This window comes from Scyliorhinus canicula, chromosome 2 (assembly GCF_902713615.1).
Source record: "Scyliorhinus canicula chromosome 2, sScyCan1.1, whole genome shotgun sequence".
Taxonomy (NCBI): Eukaryota; Metazoa; Chordata; class Chondrichthyes; order Carcharhiniformes; family Scyliorhinidae; genus Scyliorhinus; species Scyliorhinus canicula.
This window is the reverse complement of record NC_052147.1, coordinates 132,317,332-132,342,902: the sequence shown is the minus strand read 5'-3', so window position 1 is coordinate 132,342,902 and position 25,571 is coordinate 132,317,332. Positions and strand designations below refer to the sequence as shown.

Sequence of the window (25,571 nt, the reverse complement as noted above, 5' to 3'; positions counted from 1 at the left end):
TGGTCCGGGTGGAGATTATCTCGTTCAAGGCACATGCGGATAGGGAAAGGAGGGAGAAATATGAACGGCAATGAACGAGATAGTTAAGGTAGATAGGGAGTACTCGCGGGCACCCACCACGGAGGGATTGGTGAGGAGGAAAAACTTTAAGGGGCAATTTGATCGGTTGACGCCGGGGAGGGCAGTAGGACAGCTGCAGAGGACAAGGGGGAGTGCAGCACAAATACGGTGAGAAGGCGAGTCGAATGTTAGTGCATCAGCTACGACGGCAGGTCGAGTCTAGGGAAATATTGAAGATGCGGACTGGGCCAGGGGATGTGGTGTCGGAGCCGGGGAAGATAAACGAGGGATTATTATAAGGAGTTTATACAGGGTGGACCCGGGGGTGGATGATGAGGGCAACATGGGATGGTTTTTAGACAAACTGGAGTTTCCACAGTTGGAGGAAGAGAAGAGGCAGGCACTAGAGGAGCCCTTGGGGCTGAGGGAGGTATTGGATAGTATAAGGGGTATGAAGTCGGGGAAGGCCCTGGGGCCCAATGGTTACCTGGCGGAATTCTATAAGGAGTTCGCGACAGACCTGGCACCACATCTCTTGAGGGCGTTTAATGAGGCGTTGGAGAAGGGGGAGCTGCTGGAGACAATGACACAGGCACCGATCACATTAATTTAAAAAAAGGGAAAATACCTGTTGGAATTTGTGTCGTACAGGCCCATATCGCTGTTAAATACTGATGTGAAAGTGCTGGCAACGTTGGTGGCAGGAAGGATAGAAGGATGTGGCCCAGGGGTGGTTGCGGAGGACCAGGTAGGTTCCCTAAAGGGCAGGCAGCTTTCTAGTAATCTAAGGAGGCTGTTAAGTGTGATCATGACCCCGTCAAGACCCCAGGTACCAGAGGTAGTGGCGTCCATGGACGCAAAAGAAGGCATTTGATCGGGTGGAGTGACTGCACCTGTCCTGAGATTGTTCGGGTTTGGGCCGAATTTGTGGCATGGCGCTCGCCTTCTCACCATATTTGTACTGCACCCCTCTTTGCGCCTGTTATACGTGGCACTGAAGGCAAAGGCGAGTGTGCGGACCAAGGACAGGGGGTCACAAAACTTTGAAATGCACAGGGGAACAAGGCAGGAGTGCCCGTTGTTGTTTGAGCTAGCGATAGAGCCTATGGGAAAAGTGATTTGCTCCCGGTGAGCGAGTTGGGTGAGCGAGTCAACCTACGGGGTTTGCCATTCAAGTTGGCCAGAGACAGGTTTAGATACCTGGGCAATCAGGTGGCGAGGGAATGGGCGATGCTACATAAATGGAATCTAACAAAGCTGGTGGAGGAGGTCAGGGAGGATCTGAAGAGGTGGGACATGCTGCACTTGCCTTTGGCAGGGAGGGTCCAATTGGTGAAGATGAACATTCTGCCAAGGTTCCTGTTCATATTCCAGACACTTCCAATCTTTGTACCAAAGGCCTTCTTTTGAAAACTGGATTTGATTTTGTATGGGCAGGGAAGGTGTCAAGGATTAAGAAGACCCTGTTACAGAGACAGAGGCATTGCCGAACCTGCTACACTATTACTGGACGGCAAAGGTGGAGAAGGTAATGCAGTGGTGGGAAGGAGAGGGTGCAGAATGGGTTAGGATGGAGGAAGGATTCTGTAGGGGGTCCAGCTTGAGGTCTATGGTGACGGCGGCATTGCCAATGGCACGAAGGAAATATGCAAAGAGCCCGGTGGTGCAGTCCACAGTAAAGGTCTGGAAGAACCAGCTGAGGAAGCATTTAAGGATAGAAGGGAGGTCGGTGCTGGCGCCGCTGTGCAAAAACCACGGTTGTGAACTGGCGGTGGGGGGGGGGGGAATAGATGGTATGTATAGGTAGCGGAGAAAAGTGGGACTGGTTAAGGTGAGGGATCTGTACCTGGAAAAGGGGTTTGCCAATATAGAGAAACTGAAGGAGAGGGGAGAGCTCCCGAGAGGAAGTGAGTTTAGGTACCTGCAGGTAAGGGACTTTGTGCATGAAGTTTGGAACGTGTTCCCCAGGTTGCTGAGGTACACCCTATTGGAGTGTCTGCTGCTTCTGGATGTGGAAGGGGAGGGCAGGTAGGGAGACATATACGGGTGACTGAGAGAGCAGGGAGGTGAGCAGGTGGTGAAGATTAAAAAGTGGGAAGGGGAGATAAACTGAGGAGTATGGAGTGAGGCGCTACGAAGGGTAAATGCGACTTCGTCGTGTGCAAGGATGAGCCTGATATAGTTCAAGGTGGTACACAGGGTTCATATGACTAGGGCAAGAATGAGTGGGTTCTTTCAGGGGGTAGCAGACGAGTGTGATAAGTACGGGCGAGGACCAGCGAACCACGCACATATGTTCTGGGGCTGCGAAAAGTTGGAGAGATTCTGGGCGGGAGTGTTTGTGGCGCTAACAAGGATAGTGGGGGAGGAGGTTGAACCGGGCCCTTTGGTAGCGATATTTGGGATATCGGAGAAGCTGGAGCTGATGGCGGAGAGGATGGGCGACATAGCGGTCTTCGCCTCTCTAATTGCCCAGCGAAGAATTCTGTTTGAGTGGGGGACTTACATGACTTTCTTCAGCTGAAAAAGGTCAAATACGAATTAAGGGATACAGCGGAGGACTTGGAGGCAAGGTGGGGGATGTTCGTGGCCGTGTTTGAGGAGCTGTTCGTTGTGGGTGGGTGAAAAAGGGAAAAATTTGTACAAACTGTTGTTTGTTGGGGAGTTTGCTCCCCAAATTGTTTTTTATTTGTAGCCTTTTATATAAGTTTGGAATAAAATACATTTAAAATAATGTTGAGAGGGCTGGGTAGCTTTTTGTCGACCTACAAAGACAGGATGTGCTAAAGGGTCTCCTTCTGTGCCGTACATTTTCTATGATTCCTGTGACATCTTGACTTTAAAAGTCCCTCCATCACCTCACCACCACAACCTCCTGCACCACACCCCTTCTGCCACCATTGAATTGCAGTAACTTACCCCAATCTTATGACCTATCGAGAACTTTCACTCCTCCCATTCTGGACTCTTGCACATCCTCATTATTCATCGCTCTAATATTGGTGGCACGTCTTCAGCCTCTGAAATTCCCTCCCTAAACCTCTCCACTTCTGTCTCCTTGCTTAAGACATACTTCAGAACATAATTCTTTGATCAAGTTTTTGGCCATTGTGGTAGTCACCACTGTTGTATATATATCATATACGAGGTATAATACGGTAAGGCTCCTGTATGACAGGTACGGGGGTAGATCCCTGCCTGCTGGCTCAACCCACGAGGCGAAGTATAACTATGTGGGTGCACCGAGCTGCAGCCATTTCGGCAGCAGCTGCAGGAGGCTACACATCTCTGCTTAATAAAGCCTCGATTACACTCTACTCTCGTCTTGTCGTAATTGACAGTGCATCAATTTATTAAGCAGAGATTTTACAACGATGGATCGCCGCATCAAGCCGGATCGCCTGCAGCTGCACCCTCAAGCAGACAACGCCAAGTCGGCCTTCGCACATTGGCTAGCTTGCTTTGTACAGACAGACAAAGCAACCCCGGCAGCGCTGCCCGGCGCGGAGCGCGCTCTGCAAGGTCTGCAGGAAGAAAGGACGTTTTGCTGCTGTGTGCCAGGCCCGCTCGATCGCCGCTGTAACCAGGCCCATTGTCCCTGCGACCTGTGGGCGCCGCCATTTTCGCCCCAGCAACCCATGTGCGGCCCGTGAGCGCCGTCATCTTCTTCGCCTCAGACCACATGCGGCCTGTGGGCGCCGCCATCTTGCTTGCCTCAGGACACGTGCGGCCCGTTGGCGCCACCATCTTCCCCCTATCAGGCCTCATGCAGCCCGTGGGCGCCGTCATCTTTCCCGCCTCAGGACCCCTGCTCGTCAGGCACCTTATCGGGCCGCTCATCGCCTTCAACCGCCGCCGATCAGCCAGGGGCCTTCCAACACCAGCCACGCCTCGCCTCCATTATGATCGACCAGTTCCAACCGAACAACCTCGTGACCGCGATGACGACAGTAAAGGTTGATGGGCACAAGACATCTTGCCTTCTTGACTCCGGGAGCATTGAGAGCTTCATCCACCCCGATACGGTAAGGCGCTGCTCCCTCACAGTACACCCGATTAACCAGAGAATCTCCCTGGCTTCCGGATCCCACTCCATTGCGATCCGGGGGTACTGCACTGCCACCCTCACCATCCAGGGCATAGAGTTCAGCGACTTCCGGCTCTACGTCCTCCCCAACCTCTGTGCTGCCTTGCTACTCGGCATGGACTTCCAGTGCAACCTCGAAAGTCTAACCCTGAAATTTGGTGGGCCCCTACCACCCCTTACTGTCTGCGGTCTCACGACTCTTAAGGTCGATCCGCCTTCTCTGTTTGCAAACCTCACCCCGGATTGCAAACCCGTTGCCACCAGGAGCAGGTGGTACATTGCCCAGGACAGGATCTTCATCAGGTCTGAGGTCCAGCGGCTGCTACAGGAAGACGTTATCGAGGCCAGCAATAGCCAATGGAGAGCCCAAGTGGAAGACAAACCATCGATCGGTACACGCAGCTCGACGCGTACCCCCTCCCATGCATATCTGATATGGTCAATCAGATTGCACAGTGCCAGGTCTTCTCAACAGTGGACCTGAAATCTGCCTACCACCAGCTCCCCATTCACAAGGCGGATCGCCCATACACTGCGTTTGAAGCGGACAGCCGCCTTTACCCCTTCCTTCGGGTTCCCTTCGGCGTCACTAACCGGGTCTTGGTCTTCCAACGGGAGATGGACCGAAGGTTGACCGGTACGGACTGCGGGCCACCTTCCCGTACCTGGATAACGTCACCATCGGCGGCCACGACCAGCAGGACCACGCTAAACTTTCCAAATTCCTCCACACCGTCAAACTCCTCAACCTAACGTACAACAAGGAGAAGTGCGTGTTCAGCACCAACCGCTTAGCCGTCCTTGGCTATGTGGTGCAAAATGGAGTTCTAGGGCCCGACCCCGATCGCATGCGCCTCCTCATAGAACTCCTTCTCCCCCACTGCCCCAAGGCCCTCAAACGATGCCTGGGGTTCTTCTCAGACTACGCCCAGTGGGTCCCTAACTATGCGGACAAGACCCGCCCACTCATTCACTCCACTGTTTTCCCACTGACGGCCGAGGCTCACCAGGCCTTCAACCGTATCAAGGCCGACATCACCAAGGCCGCGATGCACGCGGTCGACGATACGCTCCCCTTCCAAGTCGAGAGCGATGTATCAGACGTCGCTCTGGCTGCCACCCTCAACCAGGCACGCACCCGCCATGCCTCCAGAATTCGGCACTCCTACGTCGAAAAGGAGGCCCAAGCCATCGTAGAAGCTGTGCGACATTGGAGGCATTACCTGGCCGGCAGGAGATTCACTCTCCTCACTGACCAACGGTAGGTTTCCTTCATGTTCAACACACATCAAGATCAAAAATGATAAAATCTTGAGGTGGAGGATCGAGCTCTCCATCTACAATTACGAGATTTTGTATCACCCCGGTAAGCTCAACGAGCCCCCCGATGCCCTATCCCGAGCTACATGTGCCAGCGCACAAGTGGACCGACTCAGGACCCTACACAATGCTCTCTGTCACCCAGGGGTCACCCGGTCCTTTCACTTCATAAAGGCCCGCAACCTGCCCTACTCCATTGAGGAGGTCAGGGCTATCACTAGAGACTGCCATGTCTGCGCGGAGTGCAAACTGCACTTCTACCGGCCAGACCGAGCACACGTGGTGAAGGTCTCCCGCCCCTTTGAACGCCTCAGAGTGGATTGCAAAGTGCCCCTCCCCTCCACCGATTGAAACACATATTTCCTTAACGTGGTCGACGAATACTCCAGATTCCCTTTCGTCGACCCATGCCCCGATATGACATCTGCCACCATCATCAAAGCCCTCAACACCATCTTCGCTCTGTTCGGTTTCCCCAACTACATCCACAGCGACCGGGGATCCTCATTTATGAGCGATGAGCTGCGCCAGTACCTGCTCAGCAAGAGCATCGCCTCGAGCAGGATGACCAGCTACAACCCCCGGGGAAACGGGCAGGTGGAGCGGGAGAATGGGACGGTCTGGGAGGCCGTCCAGCTGGCCCTGTGGTCCAAGAATCTCCCGGTCTCCCGCTGGCAGGAGGTCCTCCCCGACGCCCTTCACCCCATCCGATCGCTACTTTGCACTGCGACTAACGCAACCTCCCCATGAACGTCTCCTTGCCTTCCCCAGGAAGTACGCCTCCGGGGTTTCACTCCCAACATGGCTGGCAGCTCCAAGATCCGTTCTCCTCCACAAGCACATGTGGCTCCACAAGGCGGACCCGTTGGTCGAGAGGGTACAGCTACTCCATGCAAACCCGCAATACGCCTACGTGGCGTACCCCGATGGCTGCCAAGACACTGTCTCCCTCAGGGACCTGGCACCAGCTGGGTCCCCATCCCCCCACCCCTGCCCCGGCGCCACCCTTCCTCCCCCCAGCGCACCCCACCACAGCCCCCGCGCCAGGACGATCCTTCCTCCCCTTGATCCCACCCGGGGATGAAGATGAGGTTGACACACTCCCATAGTCACCGGCGACCGAACTGACACCTGCATCGCCACCGGGACTGCGGCGCTCACAACGGAGGATCAAGGCACCTGATCGTCTTACTTTGTGAACTTTCCCTAAAATGTTAACCTATGCATGTAAATAGTCTTCCACCACCCCCGCTGGACTCTTTGTTAACAGGGGGTGAATGTGGTAGTCACCACTGTTGTATATATATTACATATGAGGTGTAATACGGTACGGCTCCTGTACTTCAGGTACGGGGGTAGATCCCTGCCTGCTGGGTCTGCCCAGTAGGCGGAGTATAAATGTGTGGACTCACCGAGCTGCAGCCATTTCGGCAGCAGCTGCGGGAGCTACACATCTCTGCTTAATAAAGCCACGATTACTCTCTACTCTCACCTCGTCGGAATTGATAGTGCATTAGCCATCTATCCTAATAACTCTCTATGTAGCTCAATGTCAAATTTAGTTTGATAACACTCCTGTGAAGCATCTTGAAGATGTTTTACCTTGTAAAAGACACTACAGAAATGCAAGTTGGTGTTGCTATTTTCTTACCTGGGAAAAGATCTGTGCACTTCATAAATATTTCCCAGTAGATGAGGCCCAATGCATACATATCCACCTGCTTGAGAGCGGATGCACAGTCCCGCAGGTTTACAGCCCCCTCTAGCACCTCGGGTGCCATATAACGGATTGTGCCAACCTGTGGAAGACAGGATTAGAAAGAGACATCACCACCAGCAGAGAAAAATCTCTTGTATTTTCATTGCTTCACACAACAAACATTGGGTGATGCAACACAGCCGAGTCCAATTGACTGAATGACAGCGCCATGTGGGAGCAGATCATTGACTGGGAATCAGGTCCCCTCAGGCCTCAGACCAAACAGGTTACTCCCAGTGCTGCCCGGCAACAAGACATAATCAAGCAGCAACACATCAATATGCTCAAAGCTGCAGCTTAAGGAGAGGGATATTGCAAAGAGAAAGGAAAGCCTATTGCTACGAGCATTCACTGCTATCAGTCAATGCTTTGAGCAGCATCATTTTCCGACAGGCCATGTAGGCTGATATAGGTGAGACAAGGCAGTCGTATAAATACATTTTTATATGTTACACAGCAACTGAGCTTCAAAACAAATCAGTCACGTGATGCTGTCAATCTCTCAGTTTAGAATTGCAGCAATTCCCTTTTTAATCAACATAGTCACAGCAATAGCTTCACCAAATGTATGGAACCACTGACAGGCGACACTGCAGAACAATATAATGGCAGTGTATTACCCCTGTACCCCTGAAACATTGCCTTCTACCTGTAGAAAACAGGCACACATCAGGAAGTGTATTACTTATTCATTTACGCTTGATAATGGTGCCCCCTTGTGTTTAAATCCCCAGAAAATATGCTATTATACCTGCACAAACTCTTTTGCTTCTCACCTCACTGATGGCTGCAGTATCCTCTTCTCCTGGTCGAACCAATCGATTGCCAGTCAGTTTCATGGAAAGGCCAAAGTCACTGATGGCACATGTTCCATCATTCTTCACCAACACGTTCCTGCTGTTGAGGTCCCGGTGTGTAATGGCGGATTTATACTGATCTGGAGGAGTCAGAAATTTCTCACTATTAGAATGCACAGCCAGTGTCTCTATTTGCTTTCCTCCAAACTTTCGCCATCCTCTTCTGATACAACTTGAGACTTCACTGGTACTGTCTCATGCCATCAATCACATGCCTCACCCAAGCTTGTAATTCTTCATGTGATCTTACTGAGGTATTTAAAGTAAGAAAAAGGGATATACTGGTGGATAAAGAGAAACAATTTCCTCTGGTAAGGGAATCCAGAACAAAGAGGGCAATTTAGAAGTAATATCAGGAAGCACGTTCTCACTCAACAGATAGTGGAAATCTGGAACACTCCCCCAAAAGGTTGTGGATGCTGGGTCAATTAGAGTTTTCAACATTCAGATCAATAGTTTGTTAGGCAAGGATATCAATAGATATGGAGAAAAGGTGGGTAAAATGGATTCAGGTATAGATCAGCCATGATCTAATTCCATGGGGGGAGCAGGTTCAGGGGTGAAACACCTCCTCCTGTTTCTAAGTTCCTATTGCGATGAAAGAAGTACCATGGTTAAGCCAGGTTATCTGGCACAAGCAGACATAGAGGACAGTTCCATCAAGGAGAAATCCCTCTAAAGGCAACCAAAAAGTTCAGTTGTGTCCTGTTGTCATCAACTTTCCGGTCAGCAGGGTACTCTCGGGGGTATGGGTTGGAGAGGGGAGGATCTCGGAAGTGTACCAGGTGATGCAGGAGGTAGACGAGGCCTCGGTGGAGGAGCTGAAAGATAAATGGGAGGAGGAGCTGGGTGAGGAGATTGAGGAGGGGACGTGGGCGGATGCCCTAGAAAGGGTGAACTCCTCCTCTTCGTGTGCAAGGCTTAGCCTCATACAGTTTAAGGTACTGCATAGGGCTCATATGACCGGGACAAGGATGAGCCAGTTTTTTGGGACCGAGGACAGGTGTATTAGGTTCTGGGCATGCCCAGCGCTGCGGGGATTTTGGAAAGGTGTAGCAAGGACGGTATCGAGGGTGGTAGGATCCAGGGTCAATCCAGGCTGGGGACTCGCAATATTTGTGGTTGCAGTGGAGCCGGGAGTGCAGGAGGCGAAAGAGGCCGGTGTTCTGGCCTTTGCGTCCCTAGTAGCCCGGCGGAGGATTCTTCTTCAGTGGAAGGTTGCGAGGCCCCCAAGTGTGGAGGCCTGGGTCAACAATATGGCGGGGTTTATTAAATTGGAGAGGGTGAAATTTGCCCTAAGGGGGTCAGTGCAGGAGTTTTTCAGGAGATGGCAACCATTCCTAGATCTCCTGTCAGAACGGTAAAAACAAAAGGTCAGCAGCAGCAGCAGCAACGGGGGGGGGGGGGGGGGGGGGGTGTTGTTGTCTCTTTGTTTTTGTTTTGGGTTGAATATCTGTTTTTTGCCAACGACGGGTGTTAATTTATTGTTTTTCTTTTGTATATACGGGGGGGGGGGGGGGGGGGGGGGGGTTCTGTTCTTTATGTTCTTAGAATTTTCTGTTATTGTTTTCTTTTTTGTGAAAATGTGAAAATTTGAATAAAAATTATTTTTTTTAAAAACCTCCCAGTCAGCAACCTATCATTCTGAGAACTTGGCAGAATACTCAGAACAGAGCAACAAGTTAAAGATTTTGAAGCCATCCTCATTGTTTTGAGGGAAAGAGAAGTTGAAAATTACACAGCATGCAGCATGAAGGGAGAGAAAGAGACAGAGAAAATATGAGACAACCACAGGAAGGTCCCAGCAAAGCAAAAGGCTAATTCACAGACAATGGTAGAAAGTAATGTTTGGGGGGGGGGGGGGGGGGGGAATGGGAAGTTAGAGGATGAGGAGGCAAGTAAAACTGAGAAGGGACAAGAATGAGGGTGCAAAAGAGAACAGGAAAGCCAGAGGGAGTGAAAAGGAGTGCTGCCGCTTATCTAATATTGTTGTGGATACACACATGGGCATGTGACAGATCCCTTCACACCTGAACACCAGAATGACCTCCTCTACACAAGGCTGGTGCTTTGTGCATCTGATCTCAAGACTGGCCTCTTGTGCATGTGTGATCATGACACTGGTGTCCACATGCAAATGCATAGTCATATCTTAAATGCAGTGACTTAGCTTCCATTTTTCAAAATTATCCACATTCTCACGATTCTAGAACTTTAGAAACAAAATTAGGCAGCTGGTCATTCCAGATCCTACCTCACTAGATCGAAGGGTCAGTATTAAAATGGGAATTGGTAACTTGCGGAAGAAAGTTGATGGTTTTGAGTCAAGTCTTAATGTCCACAGCACATACTATTGAACATCAAATTTCACAGCTCTCAAGTATATCAGTAAGTTCAACACACACAAGACAAAAGAAATAGCAAATCATGAAATGTCAACCAGGCAGTATGACAGTAAGAAGGGTAAATCCTAATGACTTTACTATATCTCACCAACTCGTAGCAGTTCTGTGTGAAGGTAGGCGAGGCCCTTGGTGATGGAGTGTGCCAGGCGGCAGGAGCTAACCCAGTCACTGCTGTGCAAACTCAGGTACTTGCACAATGAACCCTAATTGACAAAGAAACACACAAACATATTAAAATTAACAAAGGCAGCATGGTGGCGCAGTGGGTTAGCCCTGCTGCCTCACGGCGTCGAGGTCCCAGGTTCGATCCCGGCTCTGGGTCACTGTCCGTGTGGAGTTTGCACGTTCTCCCCGTGTTTGTGTGGGTTTCGCCCCCACAACCCAAAGATGTGCAGGGTAGGTGGATTGGCCACGCTAAATTGCCCCTTAATTGGAAAAAATTAATTGGGTACTCTAAATTTTTTTTTTAATTAACAACAAAGATTTGCCACATTGAGCAACCACTCCCTCCATGGCCGCCATCGGAAGTCCATCTAAGAAGTTTTAAACATTTGTAGGAAAATAGCATTGCTGTGCAATCGATTGTGCGGAGACTGATTGCATAGGCTTACTGGTTCTTCAAATTTTAACACTGACCTTCCCCCTCCCCCCCAAGCTTTATATTAATACTGGGCACCAGGAACACAAGAGTTATCGCTCACACACTGTGTGCGGGTCTCCGGCCGCGCTGGGCTCTCGCTTGAGCGTAATGCGGGCGTTAAATGCCGGGAAAGCCCTCCAGTGAGCCTCCACCCTTCGCGAGAGTCTGAAACCCGCCCCAAATGGGCGGGATTGAATGACGCTCGCGGAAGTAGGTCATAAACCTTACGACCCACTTGCATGGAACTCACCAACCTCACGCTATTCACCAGCCTTACCAGGGAGGCTACAGCCAGGCGCCAATCAGAGCGGGTCCAGACAAACGAGGACCAGGTAGAACGGCACCCGGACAGGGGGTCTCCTGTGCCACCGGAGATCCCAGGGTAGTCAGGGTATGTGTAGGGTGTCTCCCTGGCCCTCCCCCTGGAACACAGGCACCTTGGCACTGCCACCCTGGCGTTAAAAGTCAGGAAGTGGTGAGCGAGAGCACGAGAAATATGGTGAAATATCTCCCCAATAGGCATCCACCACATTCCTTTTTCATTCCATTAGTGCGAGGTGTGTCTCCAACAAAAATCTAGGCACTGGAATTCAGAAGGAAGTGTTCAACTGAGAAAATTCTCATATGTGATACAGGAAGGCACATCTTCATTTACACTGTTGTGTGAATCTCAAAGGTCACTTCCAACATTCGCACTTAATTTCTTGATGGGTCATCGCAGGTGAAAAAGTGGACCTGGTCCCATAATGTGAGGTTAGCAGAGACCTATACAAGGATTAGTCATTGGTGGCCTGTTGGCAAAGGGGAAAAAAGTAAGAGTGGCTCTTTTTAATGAGCAATGGATTTTATTCTCAGGACCAGCCTTTTCTGAGGTTTCCATTCCAAATGGGTGCTCAGCAAAAAATATGCCAATTTTTAAAAAGAAACAGCTAAAATAGTGGACAGGGGATGCAAATAGATGTTATGTGTAGGTACATCCAGTAGGCATTTGATAAAGTTCTGCATAAGAGATTGTTAGCTAAAGTTGAAACCCATGGAAATGAGGCAAATTATTGACCTGATTAGGAAATTGGCTGAACAGTAGAAGGCAGAGAGCGTAGGGATAATGGGCAGATGCTCTTCGATGGCAGACTAATAATAATCTTTATTAGTGTCACAAGTAGGCTTACATTAATACTGCAATGAAGGTACTGAAGGTAATGAAAATCCCCTAGTCGCCACACTTCGGGGACTGTTAGGGTACACAGAGGGAGAATTCAGATTGTCTAATTCACCTCACAAGCATGTATTTCGGGACGAGTGGGAAGAAACCGGAGCACCCAGAGGAAGCCAGGCAAAAAAGGGAGAACTTGCAGACTCTCCACTGACAGTGACCCAAGCCGGGAATCGAACCAGGGTCCCTGACGCTGTGAAGCAACAGTGCTAACCACTGTGCTACTATGCCGCCCAAGTGGCGCTCACAGGAAAAGAAAGTCATGCATCCAAATTTTCTGATGACACAAAGATAGGCGGCGCTGTAAACAGTGTAGGTCATAAGAATAAAATTATAGACATATTGATAGATTAAGTGAATGGGTAAAACTCTGTCAAATGGATTTCAGTGTACAAAAATGAGAGGTCATCTACTGGAGCAAAAAGGGTAAAGCAGAGAAATTTCAAACTGATAAAAAGCTAGAAACAGCGGACGTTTAAAGATATTTGGGGATTCAGGTATGGAGATCAATACATTTTTTTTCTTTTTTTCTTTCATGGGATGTGGGCATCGCAGGCAAGGCCAGCATTTTTTGCCCGTCCCTAATTGCCCTAGAAGTGAGTGGCACTTTAAGAGTCAACCACATTTCTGTCATCTGGAGTCACATGTAGGTGGGACGAAGTAAGGGCGGCAGATTTTCTTCCCGAAAGGACGAGTGAATCAGATGGGTTTTTATTTATTTTTATTTTTAAAATAAATTTAGAGTACCCAATTAATTTTCTCCAATTAAGGGGCAATTTAGCGTGGCCAATCCACCTAGCCTGCACAACTTTGGGTTGTGGGGGCGAAACCCACGCAAACACGGGGAGAATGTGCAAACTCCACACGGACAGTGACCCAGAGCCGGGATCGAACCTGGGACCTCGGCGCCGTGAGGCAGCAGGGCTAACCCACTGCGCCACCGTGCTAAGCTTCCGATGGATTTTTATGACAATCAACAATTAGAATCATAGAATTTACCGTTGGTGTCTAGATTGCTAGTCCAGTGGCAATACCACTATGTCACCACCGCTCCACGATTACATTTAGTTACAGAAAATGATCAAAACAAAATTCTGTGGGGGGCATGCACGGTGGTGCAGTGGTTAGCGCTGCTGCCTCATTGCACCGAGGACCCGGTTTCGATCGTGGCCCCGGTCATTATTCATGTGGAGTTTGCACATTCTCCCTGCGTCTGCGTGGGTCTCACCCCCCAAACCCAAAGATGTGCAGGGTAGGTGGATTGGCCACGCTAAATTGCCCCTTAATTGGAAATTTTTTTTTAAAAGAAATTCTGGCCTTTATATCTAGAGCAGTGTTCTTCAAAGTCGGGGGGGGGGGGGGGGGGGGGGGGGGGGGGGGCGACTAGCGGGTGCGTCGCGGGCGGGCGTCGGGAGGGTCGTTGAGCTGTTGTCGGCGGTGCTCCCGATCGCGCAAATCCCCACGCAGCAGCTGGCTTTTCATAATGCCGGATGCAAGCGGCCGCGAACATGTTTTTAAAAAAAATTCGGCCGCATTGCACATGCGCACATGATGATCGGCGCGCATGCGCAATCGGGCACGCATGCGCAGTGCAGCCGCTATTTTTTTAAACGGTTGCAGCTTTTTGTTTTACAAATTTTGTAGTGGTTTTTATTCATTCATTTTATTCATTTAATTTTTACTTTTTCATTTATTGTATTCATTTTATTTTTTTTACAAGTTCGGGAGGGGGGGTTTATTCATTTTTTTCATTTATTTTACCTATTTTATTAATTTTTTGTTACAAGTTCAGGGGCGGGGGTTTATTTAATAAAATTTTACAGAAAAAAATTCAGAACTTTGGACAGATGGAGACTCCATACTTTCCAACACCAGAAGGCTTCACCTTCATCCAACAGGTTCCATTCCATTGGAGGAGCGTGTATCAGGGCTAAAGGGACCCAAAACTATTTCCTCCATTTTTGTCAGCAGCAAACAAGGTAAGAGAAAATGGTGGGTCGCAGGGGTCGGCCGGTGTGGGTCGCAAAGGTCGGCCGGCGTGGGTCGCGAAGGTCGGCCGGTTGGTAAAAATGGGTCCCCGGAAAAATAGTTTGAAGAACTCTGATCTAGAGGACTAGAATACAAAGGAGTGGAAGTCATACTTCAACAATACAAAGTCGTGATTAGATCACAACTGGAGTACTTGAGCAATTCTGGATACTAAATCTCTAGAAGGTTATACTGGCCTTGAATGGAGTGCATGGAGGTTTACCAGAATACCAGCTGGACTCCGTAATAAAGGGGGCGCAGGAACAGAGAGACCTGGGGGCACATGTGCATAAATCATTCAGGACCGGTTTAAAAAATGGTTAAGAGGGCATGCTGGATCTGGGGCTTTATAAATGGAGGTAATAAGTTCAAAAGAAAATACGTTATGTTGAATCATTATCAAAACATTGGTTCAGTATTGTGTCGAATTCTGGATATCACGGGCGGGATTCTCCTGTACCCGGCGGGGCGAGGGGTCCCGGTGGGATGGAGTGGCGAGAACCAGTCCGGCGTCGGATCGCCCCAAAAGTGTGGAATCCTCCGCACCTTCAGGGGCTAGGCCGGCGCCGGAGTGGTCTGCGCCCCCGCCGGCCGGCGTGGAAGGCCTTTGGCACCGCACCAGCCGGGGCCGAAGGGACTCCGCCGGCCAGTACGGGTCCGCGCATGCGCGGGAGCATCAACAGCTGCTGACGTCATCCCTGCGCATGCGCGGGGGGGTTCACCTTCGTGCCGGCTATCACGGAGGACCACACGGCTGGCGCGTAGGAAAAGAGTGCCCCCAAGGCACAGGCTCGCCCATGGACCGGTGGGCCCCGATCGCGGGCCAGGCCACCGTGGGGCACCCCCCGGGGCCAGATCACCCCGTCCCCCTCCCCAGGACCCCGGAGCCCACCCGAGCCGCCTGGTCCAGCCAGTAAGGGATCTAGTCCAATTTACGCCGGCGGGCCCGGCAAAGAACGGGCGGGACTTCGGCCCATCGCGGGTCGGAGAATCGTCGGCGATTCTCCGACTCGGCGGGGGGTCGGAGAATCCCGCCACACATCTCGGAAGCTGGATTGTTCTCCTTGGGGAAGGTCTCATAGAAGAATTCAAAATCATGTGGAGTTCTGACAGAGTAGATAAAGAGAAACTGTTTCTATTGGCAAAGGGTTGAGAACTAGAGGACTGAGATTTATGGAGATTGGCAAAACAACCAAAGGCAATAAAATGAAGGAATGGTTAAAATCTGGAATGTGTTGCCTGAAATGGTGATGGGAGATAGATTCAGTCATGGCTTTAAAAGAGGAATTGTATAAGTACCTGTGCATTGCTACGGGGAGAGATGAGAGGAGTGAGAATAGCTGAATAATTCTTGCAGAGAGCTGGAACAGGTTTGATGGGCAACTTGGCTTCCTTTGTGCTATAACTATTCTATGATTCTACAAGGAATGATTACACAAACTAGAGATGTATTCCATGAAATTCAGAAGGTTAAGGGGTAATTTGAAGATATTATGGGGAACAGAAGAGAGAGAGAGAAACTGGTAAAGGAATCTAGGACATGAGAGTATAGTCAAAAAATTAGATCTAGATCTTTCAGAAGAATCAGGAAATATTTCTACCCAAAAAGGATGGTAGATGTTTGGGACTCTCTTCTGAAAACAGCAAGTGCTAGATCAGTTGCCAATTTTAAAGTGGAGATTGATAAGATTATTGTAATCTAAAGATATTAAGGAAATGGGGCAAAGTATGCATATCAGTCATAGCCTAACTGAATGGTTGAACAGGTTTAAGGGGCTAAATGGTCTATTATTTCTTTACTCTAACCAACCATATTTCGAGGTGGCCCTCAATAAATAATGGTACCTTGAAGAACCTCATGTTAATTTTGTTCTCAGGGTTTCAGAAAGCCTTTGGCAGACCAGGTGGAATACAGAGGAAATAGGGACAGGGACTGTTCTGTGTTCAGATGTATGAGGTGTCAGCCCCTTAAAGCACATTAACACAATGGTTGCTGGTAATTGATTTATTGACCATACTGTTTTCTTTAGTACTATTGCTATATTACTTAAACACCACAAATATTACGTAGATAACTCAACCTGCTCTAAGAAAGAAGAACCCTCTTGTATTTATTTTTCAGATGAAACGCCCTTGACCTGAAATGTTCATTTTGTATTCCTGTCCAGGGATGCTGCCAGATGCACTGAGCATTTAGAGCATTTTCTGTTCTCATTTCAGATTTCCAACATCCGCAGTATTTTGTTTTTGCAATGATATAGCGCTCTTACAATCTCAGAACATCCCTCTGCCCTTTTGACATGTAGTCACTATTATAAAGTAGGAAATGTGGCAGCCAATTTAAACACATCAAGGTCCCACAAAACACAGAAGTGTGATTAAGACCACAAAATTTGTTTTTTTGTGACTTAGGTTCAGGTATAAATATTGACCAAGTTAGTAGATCCAGATAAAGGATGGGTGTCTGGCCCCAAACTAGGGAGTTAGATAAATGTCTTGAGGTGACTGCCAATTGCTGCAATATCTAAGTTACCATTCTTCAGGTGAGATATTTAAACAAGGTGCCCAACCACCAATGCTTCCTTTAATCTGCAGGGCTGTGTAACAACTTTGGAGTTCTCATGCAGGCTGCGCACAAATCAGTCTCTGTAAGCTGCCGCACAAAAAAATTAAAAGGGCCTGTGTACTTAAGAGAATTGGCCATTTTCTCAAAAAAAAATAGTGTGCATTGCTGACCACCACCCCATGCTCCTACTCCAAAATAATCCATGGCATAGTTTTGAAAGAGACCAGAGAGTTCTCCTAGTGTTTTACCCAATAAACTACAGCAAAAACAGATTCACTCCATCCTTCATTCCAGTCATTGCGAGTTAAATGGCTGCTCTGTTGACTGCATGACAGAGGCTGGACTTTAAAATAACCCTTGTACGTGAGGTGTTTTGAGACATTTTTATACAATTATGAACGAGAGAAGGAGAGGTTTGTCCTTCTTATTCATTTTGTTGCCTCCTCTTTGCAGTAAGCAAGCATGCCTTATAATTTTTGCTGAAATTTGTTACGAAAGTCATCCCAGCGCAGTGTTGGTCGAAAATGTCAGTGACACACATTCCTGTCTGAAGCCACTCACTTCTTTGAGCAATTTACAACGTTCCTATCCAGTGTTCCCGACTTCAAAAAATTATTTCAACTGATGGGGAAGCACATTCTGTTCAAGGCACTGCCCCATATTTGCAGATGAAAATACAAAAACTCTTGTCAAATTTTTACTTAATCTTTAAAAGAGGCAGGCATACTTTGAACTCAGACTCCATAAAAAGCATTGGGGTCTATGACTTCAGGCCAGCTGCCTCAACCCAGAAAACAACAATCCCAAATATTCCTTCCGCTTGCTTGTCTGGCGGTTGTGATCTAGGGCTCTGAATAAGTTACCCCATTTGAAAATGCTACCATTTGGACAACCTTTGTGGCTCAGTTGCATTGGCAAGCATTAGTTGCATTGGTAGAAACATGGGTCAGAAACCTGCCAGCCAGTGTCAGGTTACCTGATTTCAGTTAGGGCTGTGTCGTGAAAAAATCAGTCCATTCTTGAGCTAATGAATGAAAATGTGATTGTGTCTGGTGACGTGCTTCCCTCCCAGCCCCAGCCATCCAATTATGGAGCGGTATTATTCCAGCCCACGCATGGCGGGTTTTATGGTGGGCAGAGGAGAATCTAGCAAGATACAAAAATGCAGAAACCCAGCGGCATACAAACAGTTTGAAATTCTCTCAATGGCGGGTTAAAGGACGGTTAATGGCAGGTCGGTTATCCCGCTGCCTAGTGGCGTGAATGCCATGTGCCCTCATTAACATCTCATGAATGCTCATTAAAACATCTGCTTGTCAGAATCTCGGCATGCTTTGCAATCTTTCATCACGGCAGCGGCCTCAAATAGCATCTGCCTCAAACCTGTTTGAAAAGGAGTGATGTGCACAAGTCAGACCTCAGTTCTTTTGTGACTTTGAGGTGAGTGCGACATACATAGTCTACCTGCCATAGTGTGCGTCATTCTTATCGCCTGAAAGCCAGACTCCTGGGGCTGAAGGAATGGTATTTTCTTGCCCATGTTGTCCAGAAGGACACCACTACACTCATGCAGGTGTCCCAGGCGATCTGAAAGGTGGTTGACCTCCGGGCTGGGTGGCACCCTGGTACTGCTGGGAATCAGGGGGTTGCGTTGGGGGAGGCATGAGGTCCCAATCCCTGAGGTCCTCGGTGCAGGAAATGTGGCAGTGTGGCCACGGCAGAGCATTCCCTGCCAGGGTACGAAAACAAGACAGAGTGCCTCTAGGTAGCGGAGTCGGGGAGCTAACGTTTCGAGTCTGGATGACTCTTGACAAAGCTTTGACAAAGAGTCATTTAGACTCAAAACGTTAACTCCCTTCTCTCTCCACAGATGCTGTCAGATTTGCTGAGATTGTCCAGTGTTTTCTGTTTTTGCTCTGAACTAAGATGGCCAAGCTGCGAGATTCACCAGTTTCGCCACCATCTCAGGCTCCCGTTCAACAGACGGGACCCATGTGATTATATGAACTCCATGGCAGCAGTCCTTAATCTGTGTGATCACCAGAAGTATATATTGCATGTTTGGTCTGTGACATTTATATTACCTCTTCTCTTTCTCAGCTGAAGATATTGTGAACAAATAATAGTTTCACCAACACATCCTGCTGGTCTGAGGTTGATACGTACACCATGGGCTCTGACATCTTTATGTGAAGTATATTTTATTATTTTTTCAATATTCATGAACTCAGCATTGAATTTCAGTGATAGGCCCTTTTGGTGTAATAGTGTTGAGTGTCCTGCAAGGGGAGCTGTTGATTTATATATGCTAATTAAAAACACATCCTTCCACCAGCAGGCAGCAGAGATCCCTCTCCCCCAGGAGGTCTTCATATAGTGACACAACATGCCAAGCCAGAATTAGATATTTTGGTAATTCCCATATCCATTTTGCCTGAAAACTGCACAGCCAGAAGTGACGAGATTTGATTTTACTCAAACCATTTGTATTATCCTCCACTCACTACATTTTACTGGAGAAATTATGCTGTTTTCACTGTGGTTACGAATTCTTTTTGTAGTAGTCATAGTGACACTTTTTAAAGAAACTCTTTAGATAGTTTACCATAGTGTGCAGTTTAAATAGACACCATTTACTGAGAGTTAGACGGTGTAAACTATAGACTTTGCTATATGTCCTGCCCTGCCTCCAACTCACTGGCCGACAAGTTGCCACTCACTGGCTAACGCAGTCGCAAGCACACAGTGAACAAAAATAATATCTGTCAGTGTTAAAGTTTCTCCCCCTCTGGTACCTCGAGTTGACTATTCTGCTCCTGACTAAATTATTGGACAGCAAGTAGAAGATTCATTTCCCTGGAAGATTGGGATGAACTGTGGTTTATTTTACTCTACCTAACCCAGGTTAGGTTGATAAAGGTGAGAGATATTAGTGCTGGTCTATTTAAGACAGACCTGCACCAACATAACTGACTTCTAAATAGTTCTCTTGTCATGTCCCAGAAAAGCACTCAATTGGGTTAAACTTTCTCCTGGTGATTAAAGAATACCAATAGATAGATAGAGAAATACAGCACAGAACAGGCCCTTCGGCCCACGATGTTGCGCCGAACTTTTGTCCTAGGTTAATCATAGAATTTTGGACAATTTTTCATGGCCAATCCACCCAACCTGCACATCTTTGGACTGTGGGAGGAAACCGGAGTACCCGGAGGAAACCCACGCAGTCACGGGGAGGATGTGCAGACTCCACACAGACAGTGACCCAAGTCGAAATCAAACTTGGGACCCTGGAGCTGTGAAGCAATTGTGCTATCCACAATGCTACCGTGCTGCCCTTAAGAAGTTAACCTACACTCCATTATTCTACCCTAATCCATATACCTATCCAATAGCCGCTTGAAGGTCCCTAACGTTTCCGACTCAGCTACTTCCACAGGCAGTGCATTCCATGCCCCCACTGCTCTCTGGGTAAAGAATCTACCTCTGACATCCCCTCTATATCTTCCACCATTTATCTTAAATTTATGTCCCCTTGTAATGGTGTGTTCCATTCGGGGAAAAAGTCTCTGACTGTCTACTCTATCTATTCCCCTAATCATCTTATAAACCTCTATCAAGTCGCCCCTCATCCTTCTCCGTTCCAATGAGAAAAGGCCTAGCACCCTCAACCTTTCCTCGTATGACCTACTCTCCATTCCAGGCAACATCCTGGTAAATCTCCTTTGCACCTTTTCCAAAGCTTCCACATCCTTCCTAAAATGAGGCGACCAGAACTGCACACAGTACTCCAAATGTGGCCTGACCAAGGTTTTGTACAGCTGCATCATCACCTCACGGCTCTTAAATTTAATCCCTCTGAAGGGCAGCACGGTGGCCAAGTGGTTAGCACAACCGCCTCACGGCGCTGAGGTCCCAGGTTCGATCCCGGCTCTGGGTCACTGTCTGTGTGGAGTTTGCATATTCTCCCCGTGTCTGCGTGGGTTTCGCCCCCACAACCCAAAAATGTGCAGAGTAGGTGGATTGGCCACGCTAAATTGCCCCTTAATTGGAAAACATAATTGGGTAATCTAAATTTATTTTTAAAAAAAATTTTAATCCCTCTGCTAATGAACGCTAGCACACCATAGGCCTTCTTCACAGCTCTATCCACTTGAGTGGCAACTTTCAAAGATCTATGAACATAGACCCCAAGGTCTCTCTGCTCCTCCACATTGCCAAGAACCCTACCATTAACCCTGTATTCCGCATTCATATATGTCCTTCCAAAATGGACAACCTCACACTTGTCAGGGTTAAACTCCATCTGCCACTTCTCAGCCCAGCTCTGCATTCTATCTATGTCTCTTTGAAGCCGACAACAGCCCTCCTCACTATCCACAACTCCACCAATCTTCGTATCATCTGCAAATTTACTGACCCACCCTTCAACTCCCTCATCCAAGTCTTTAATGAAAATCACAAACAGCAGAGGACCCAGAACTGATCCCTGCGGTACGCCACTGATAACTGGGCTCCAGGCTGAATATTTGCCATCCGCCACCACTCTTTGTCTTCTATCGGTTAGCCAGTTTGTTATCCAACCAAATTTCCCACTATCACATGCCTCCTTACTTTCTGCACAAGCCTACAATGGGGAACCTTATCAAATGCCTTACTAAAATCCATGTACACTACATCCACTGCTTTACCTTCATCCACATGCTTGGTCACCTCCTCAAAGAAGTCAATAAGACTTGTAAGGCAAGACCTACCCCTCACAAATCCGTGCTGACTATCCCTAATCAAGCAGTGCCTTTCCAGATGCTCAGAAATCCTATCCCTCAGTACCCTTTCCATTACTTTGCCTACCACCGAAGTAAGACTAACTGGCCTGTAATTCCCAGGGTTATCCCTATTCCCTTTTTTGAACAGGGGCACGACATTCGCCACTCTCCAATCCTCTAGTACCACCCCTGTTGACAGCGAGGACAAAAAGATCACTGCCAACGGCTCTGCAATTTCATTTCTTGCTTCCCATAGAATCCTTGGATATATCCCGTCAGGCCCGGGGAACTTGTCTATCCTCAAGTTTTTCAAAACGCGCAACACATCTTCCTTCCTGACAAGTATCTCCTCGAGCTTATCAGTCTGTTTCACACTGTCCTCTCCAACAATATGGCCCCTCTCGTTTGTAAATACTGAAGAAAAATACTTGTCCAAGGCCTCTCCTATCTCTTCAGACTCAATACACAATCTCCCGCTACTGTCCTTGATCGGACCTACCCTCGCTCTAGTCATTCTCATATTTCTCACATATGTGTAAAAGGCCTTGGGGTTTTCCTTGATCCTACCTGCCAAAGATTTTTCATGCCCTCTCTTAGCTCTCCTAATCCCTTTCTTCAGTTCCCTCCTGGCTATCTTGCATCCCTCCAGCGCCCTGTCTGAACCTTGTTTCTTCAGCCTTACATAAGTCTCCTTCTTCCTCTTAACAAGACAATCAATCTCTCTTGTCAACCATGGTTCCCTCACTCGACCATCTCTTCCCTGCCTGACAGGGACATACATATCAAAGACACGCAGTACCTGTTCCTTGAACAAGTTCCACATTTCACTTGTGTCCTTCCCTGACAGCCTATGTTCCCAACTTCTGCACTTCAATTCTTACCTGACAGCATTGTATTTACCCTTCCCCCAATTATAAACCTTGCCCTGTTGCACGCACCTATCCCTCTCCATAACTAAAGTGAAAGTCACAGAATTGTGGTCACTCCCTCCAAAATGCTCCCCCGCTAACAAATCTATCACCTGCCCTGGTTCATTACCAAGTACTAAATCCAATATGGCCTCCCCTCTGGTCGGACAATCTACATACTGTGTTAGAAAAGCTTCCTGGACACACTGTACAAACACTACCCCATCCAAACTATTTGATCTAAAGGGTTTCCACTCAATGTTTGGGAAGTTGAAGTCACCCATGACTACTACCCTGTGACTTCTGCACCTTTCCAAAATCTGTTTCCCAATCTGTTCCTCCACACCTCTGCTGCCATTGGGGGGCCTATAGAAAACTCCCAACAAGGTGACTGCTCCTTTCCTATTTCTGACTTCAACCCATATTACCTCAGTAGGCAGATCCCCCTCGAACTGCCTTTCTGCAGCTGTTATACTATCTCTGATTAACAATGCCACCCCCCCCCCACCTCTTTTACCATCCTCCCTAATCTTGTTGAAACATCTATAACCAGGGACCTCCAACAACCATTTCTGCCCCTCTTCTATCCAAGTTTCCGTGATGGCCACCACATCGTAGTCCCAAGTACCGATCCAAGCCTTAAGTTCACCCACCTTATTCCTGATGCTTCTTGCATTAAAGTATACACACTTCAACCCATCTCCTTGCCTGCAAGTACTCTCCTTTGTCAGTGTTACCTTCCCCACTGCATCACTACGTGCTTTGGCGTCCTGAATATCGGCTTCCTTAGTTGCTGGACAGATCCGGTTCCCATTCCCCTGCCAAATTAGTTTAAACCTTCCCGAAGAGTACTAGAAAACCTCCCCCCCCAGGATATTGGTGCCCCTCTGGTTCAGATGTAACCCGTCAGATGTAAATGCTGGTTTTGGCAGCAATGTCCACTCCCCAAGAACAATGTTTTTCTTTTTGTTTTTTTTTTTAATTTTAGAGTACCCAATTCATTTTTCTAATTAAGGGGCAATTTAGCGTGGCCAATCCACCTAACCAGCACATCTTTGGGTTGTGGGGGTGAAACCCACGCAGACACGGGGAGAATGTGCAAACTCCACACGAACAGTGACCCAGGGTCGGGATTCGAACCCGGATCCTCAGTGCCGTAGGCAGCAATGCTAACCACTGTGCCACCGTGCTGCCCTAGAACAATGTTTTTAAAGCAATAACATTACTGTAGAAAGAGTATGAAGGGGAGGAGGATAAAGGCAGCAGAAGTGAGTGACAGTGCAGAGACAACAAAGTATTAATGACTGGGACTGGAAGCTCAGCTGAAAGTTAAACCTGGTGTGCCTGAGCAAACAAAGATGATGCAGTTGATTGGGACTGGAGTGCAGTTTTGTGTCAGCAGAGTTGGAAGTTTTTGGTGTTTTGCAAGGAGAAAAGGAGTACCAGTGACAGTGCTGTGAGTGAAAACTGAATTGAAGAAATTTCAGCAAGACTTAATAGGAGCAGGCAGCATTTAGCTGAAGCTGACACACGGGGTGGGACATTGGACAAGAAAGGGAGGATAAGGTGCTCCGTAGAGTGAAGGCCTCCACCTTGTGCACGAGGTTGGGGCTGATACAGCTGAAGGCGGTATATAGAGCGCACCTCAAAAGGGCGAGGATGAGCCGGCTCTTTGATGGGGTAGAAGATTGTGTGTGAATGTTGCGGGGGCGGGGTGGGGGCCCGCAAATCACATTCATATATTTTGGTCCTGTCCAAAGCTGGAGTATTACTGGAAGGAGGTTTTAGGGTAATCTTTAAAGTGGTGCACGTGAAACTGGACCCGGGCCCTCGGGAGGCCATATTCAGGGTGTGGGACCAGCCGGGGTTGGAAACAGGTGCGGAGGCAGATGTTGTAGCCTTCGCCTTGTTAATCGCCCGAAGGCGGATCCTGATGAGATGGAGAGCAACCTCTCCACCCTGTGCTCTGGCTTGGCGGGGGTACCTGTTGGAATTCTTGACTCTTGAGAAGGTTAGTTTGAACTGAGGGGAAGAATGTAGGGATTGTACAATTCATGGGTGTTATTCATTAGGCACTTTCACAAACTGGATAACATCGAACATTAGTTGGGGGGCGGGGGGGGCGGGGGTTGGGAGGGTTGGGGGAGAGGGACTGTATGGGTTAATGGTGACTGTGGGTGATTCCTGATTCCTTTTTGGCATTTGTTTATGTTAACAGGCAGGCTAATGTTTGGGGTGGGGTTTGGTGGGAGGATGGGATTGTTGTTATTGATATGGGGATTGACATTATATTCGTTACTGATTATTGTTGGTGGATGCAAATTTGGGAGAAAATGTGAAAAAGGAGAATAAAAATATTTTTTAAAAAAGAAAGAGGATAAAGTTAAGGAGATACAGGAATTGAGAGTGAGGTCTTTCAGAAGGAAGTGCATTGATCACACTCTTAAGGTTTTCAGATCTGTGCTGAGGACAATGTTAGCAAACATTGGATTGGATTAAGAGCAATAGCTCTGTGCTCAGGAGTTGGTTTGGGCTGGGCTAGGGCAGTGGAGATGCAAGGTGAGGACTGTGGGTTCGGTGAAACTATATGGATCTGATGTCATAAAGGAGAAGAATGCTCAGTCAAGCAGAAAGACTCGCTCATCTCATCAGATGGACTGCATTTGAGATGAAAGGCCAGTGAATGACCTACTCCATCACTCAGGTCCCATGATTAGTTATCCCTTGCTATATTCTCCCATTGGGTTAGCCGTTACGCTCTGTAGAGTTAACACACGTGCTTATGTGGGTAAAATGATTGATCAATTACTGCTCAACCTCAGTAAAGACTGAACAAGCTGGGGCTCTTTTCTTTAAGCGAGGTGTAACTGCGATCTTTAAAACCATGAAGAGGTTTGATGGGTTGGATGTAGAATAATTGCTCCACATGTAGGAGAGTGCAAAACAAGTGTGCACAAATATA

At 48.2% G+C, this 25,571-nt stretch overlaps 1 protein-coding gene across 2 annotated transcripts in view; it reads right to left on the bottom strand.

Annotated features, from left to right (window-relative positions):
• bmpr2b (bone morphogenetic protein receptor, type II b (serine/threonine kinase)) overlaps positions 1–25,571 on the bottom strand; it is a 392,181-nt gene that overhangs the window by 20,117 nt on the left and 346,493 nt on the right. For both annotated transcript variants that reach the window (XM_038786943.1, XM_038786948.1), the window contains exons 7-9: positions 10,577–10,691; positions 8,003–8,163; positions 7,119–7,266 (exon numbers count right to left, since the gene is read on the bottom strand). In XM_038786943.1, coding sequence (XP_038642871.1) covers positions 7,119–7,266; positions 8,003–8,163; positions 10,577–10,691 — 424 coding nt within the window. The remainder of the gene's footprint in view (positions 1–7,118; positions 7,267–8,002; positions 8,164–10,576; positions 10,692–25,571) is intronic.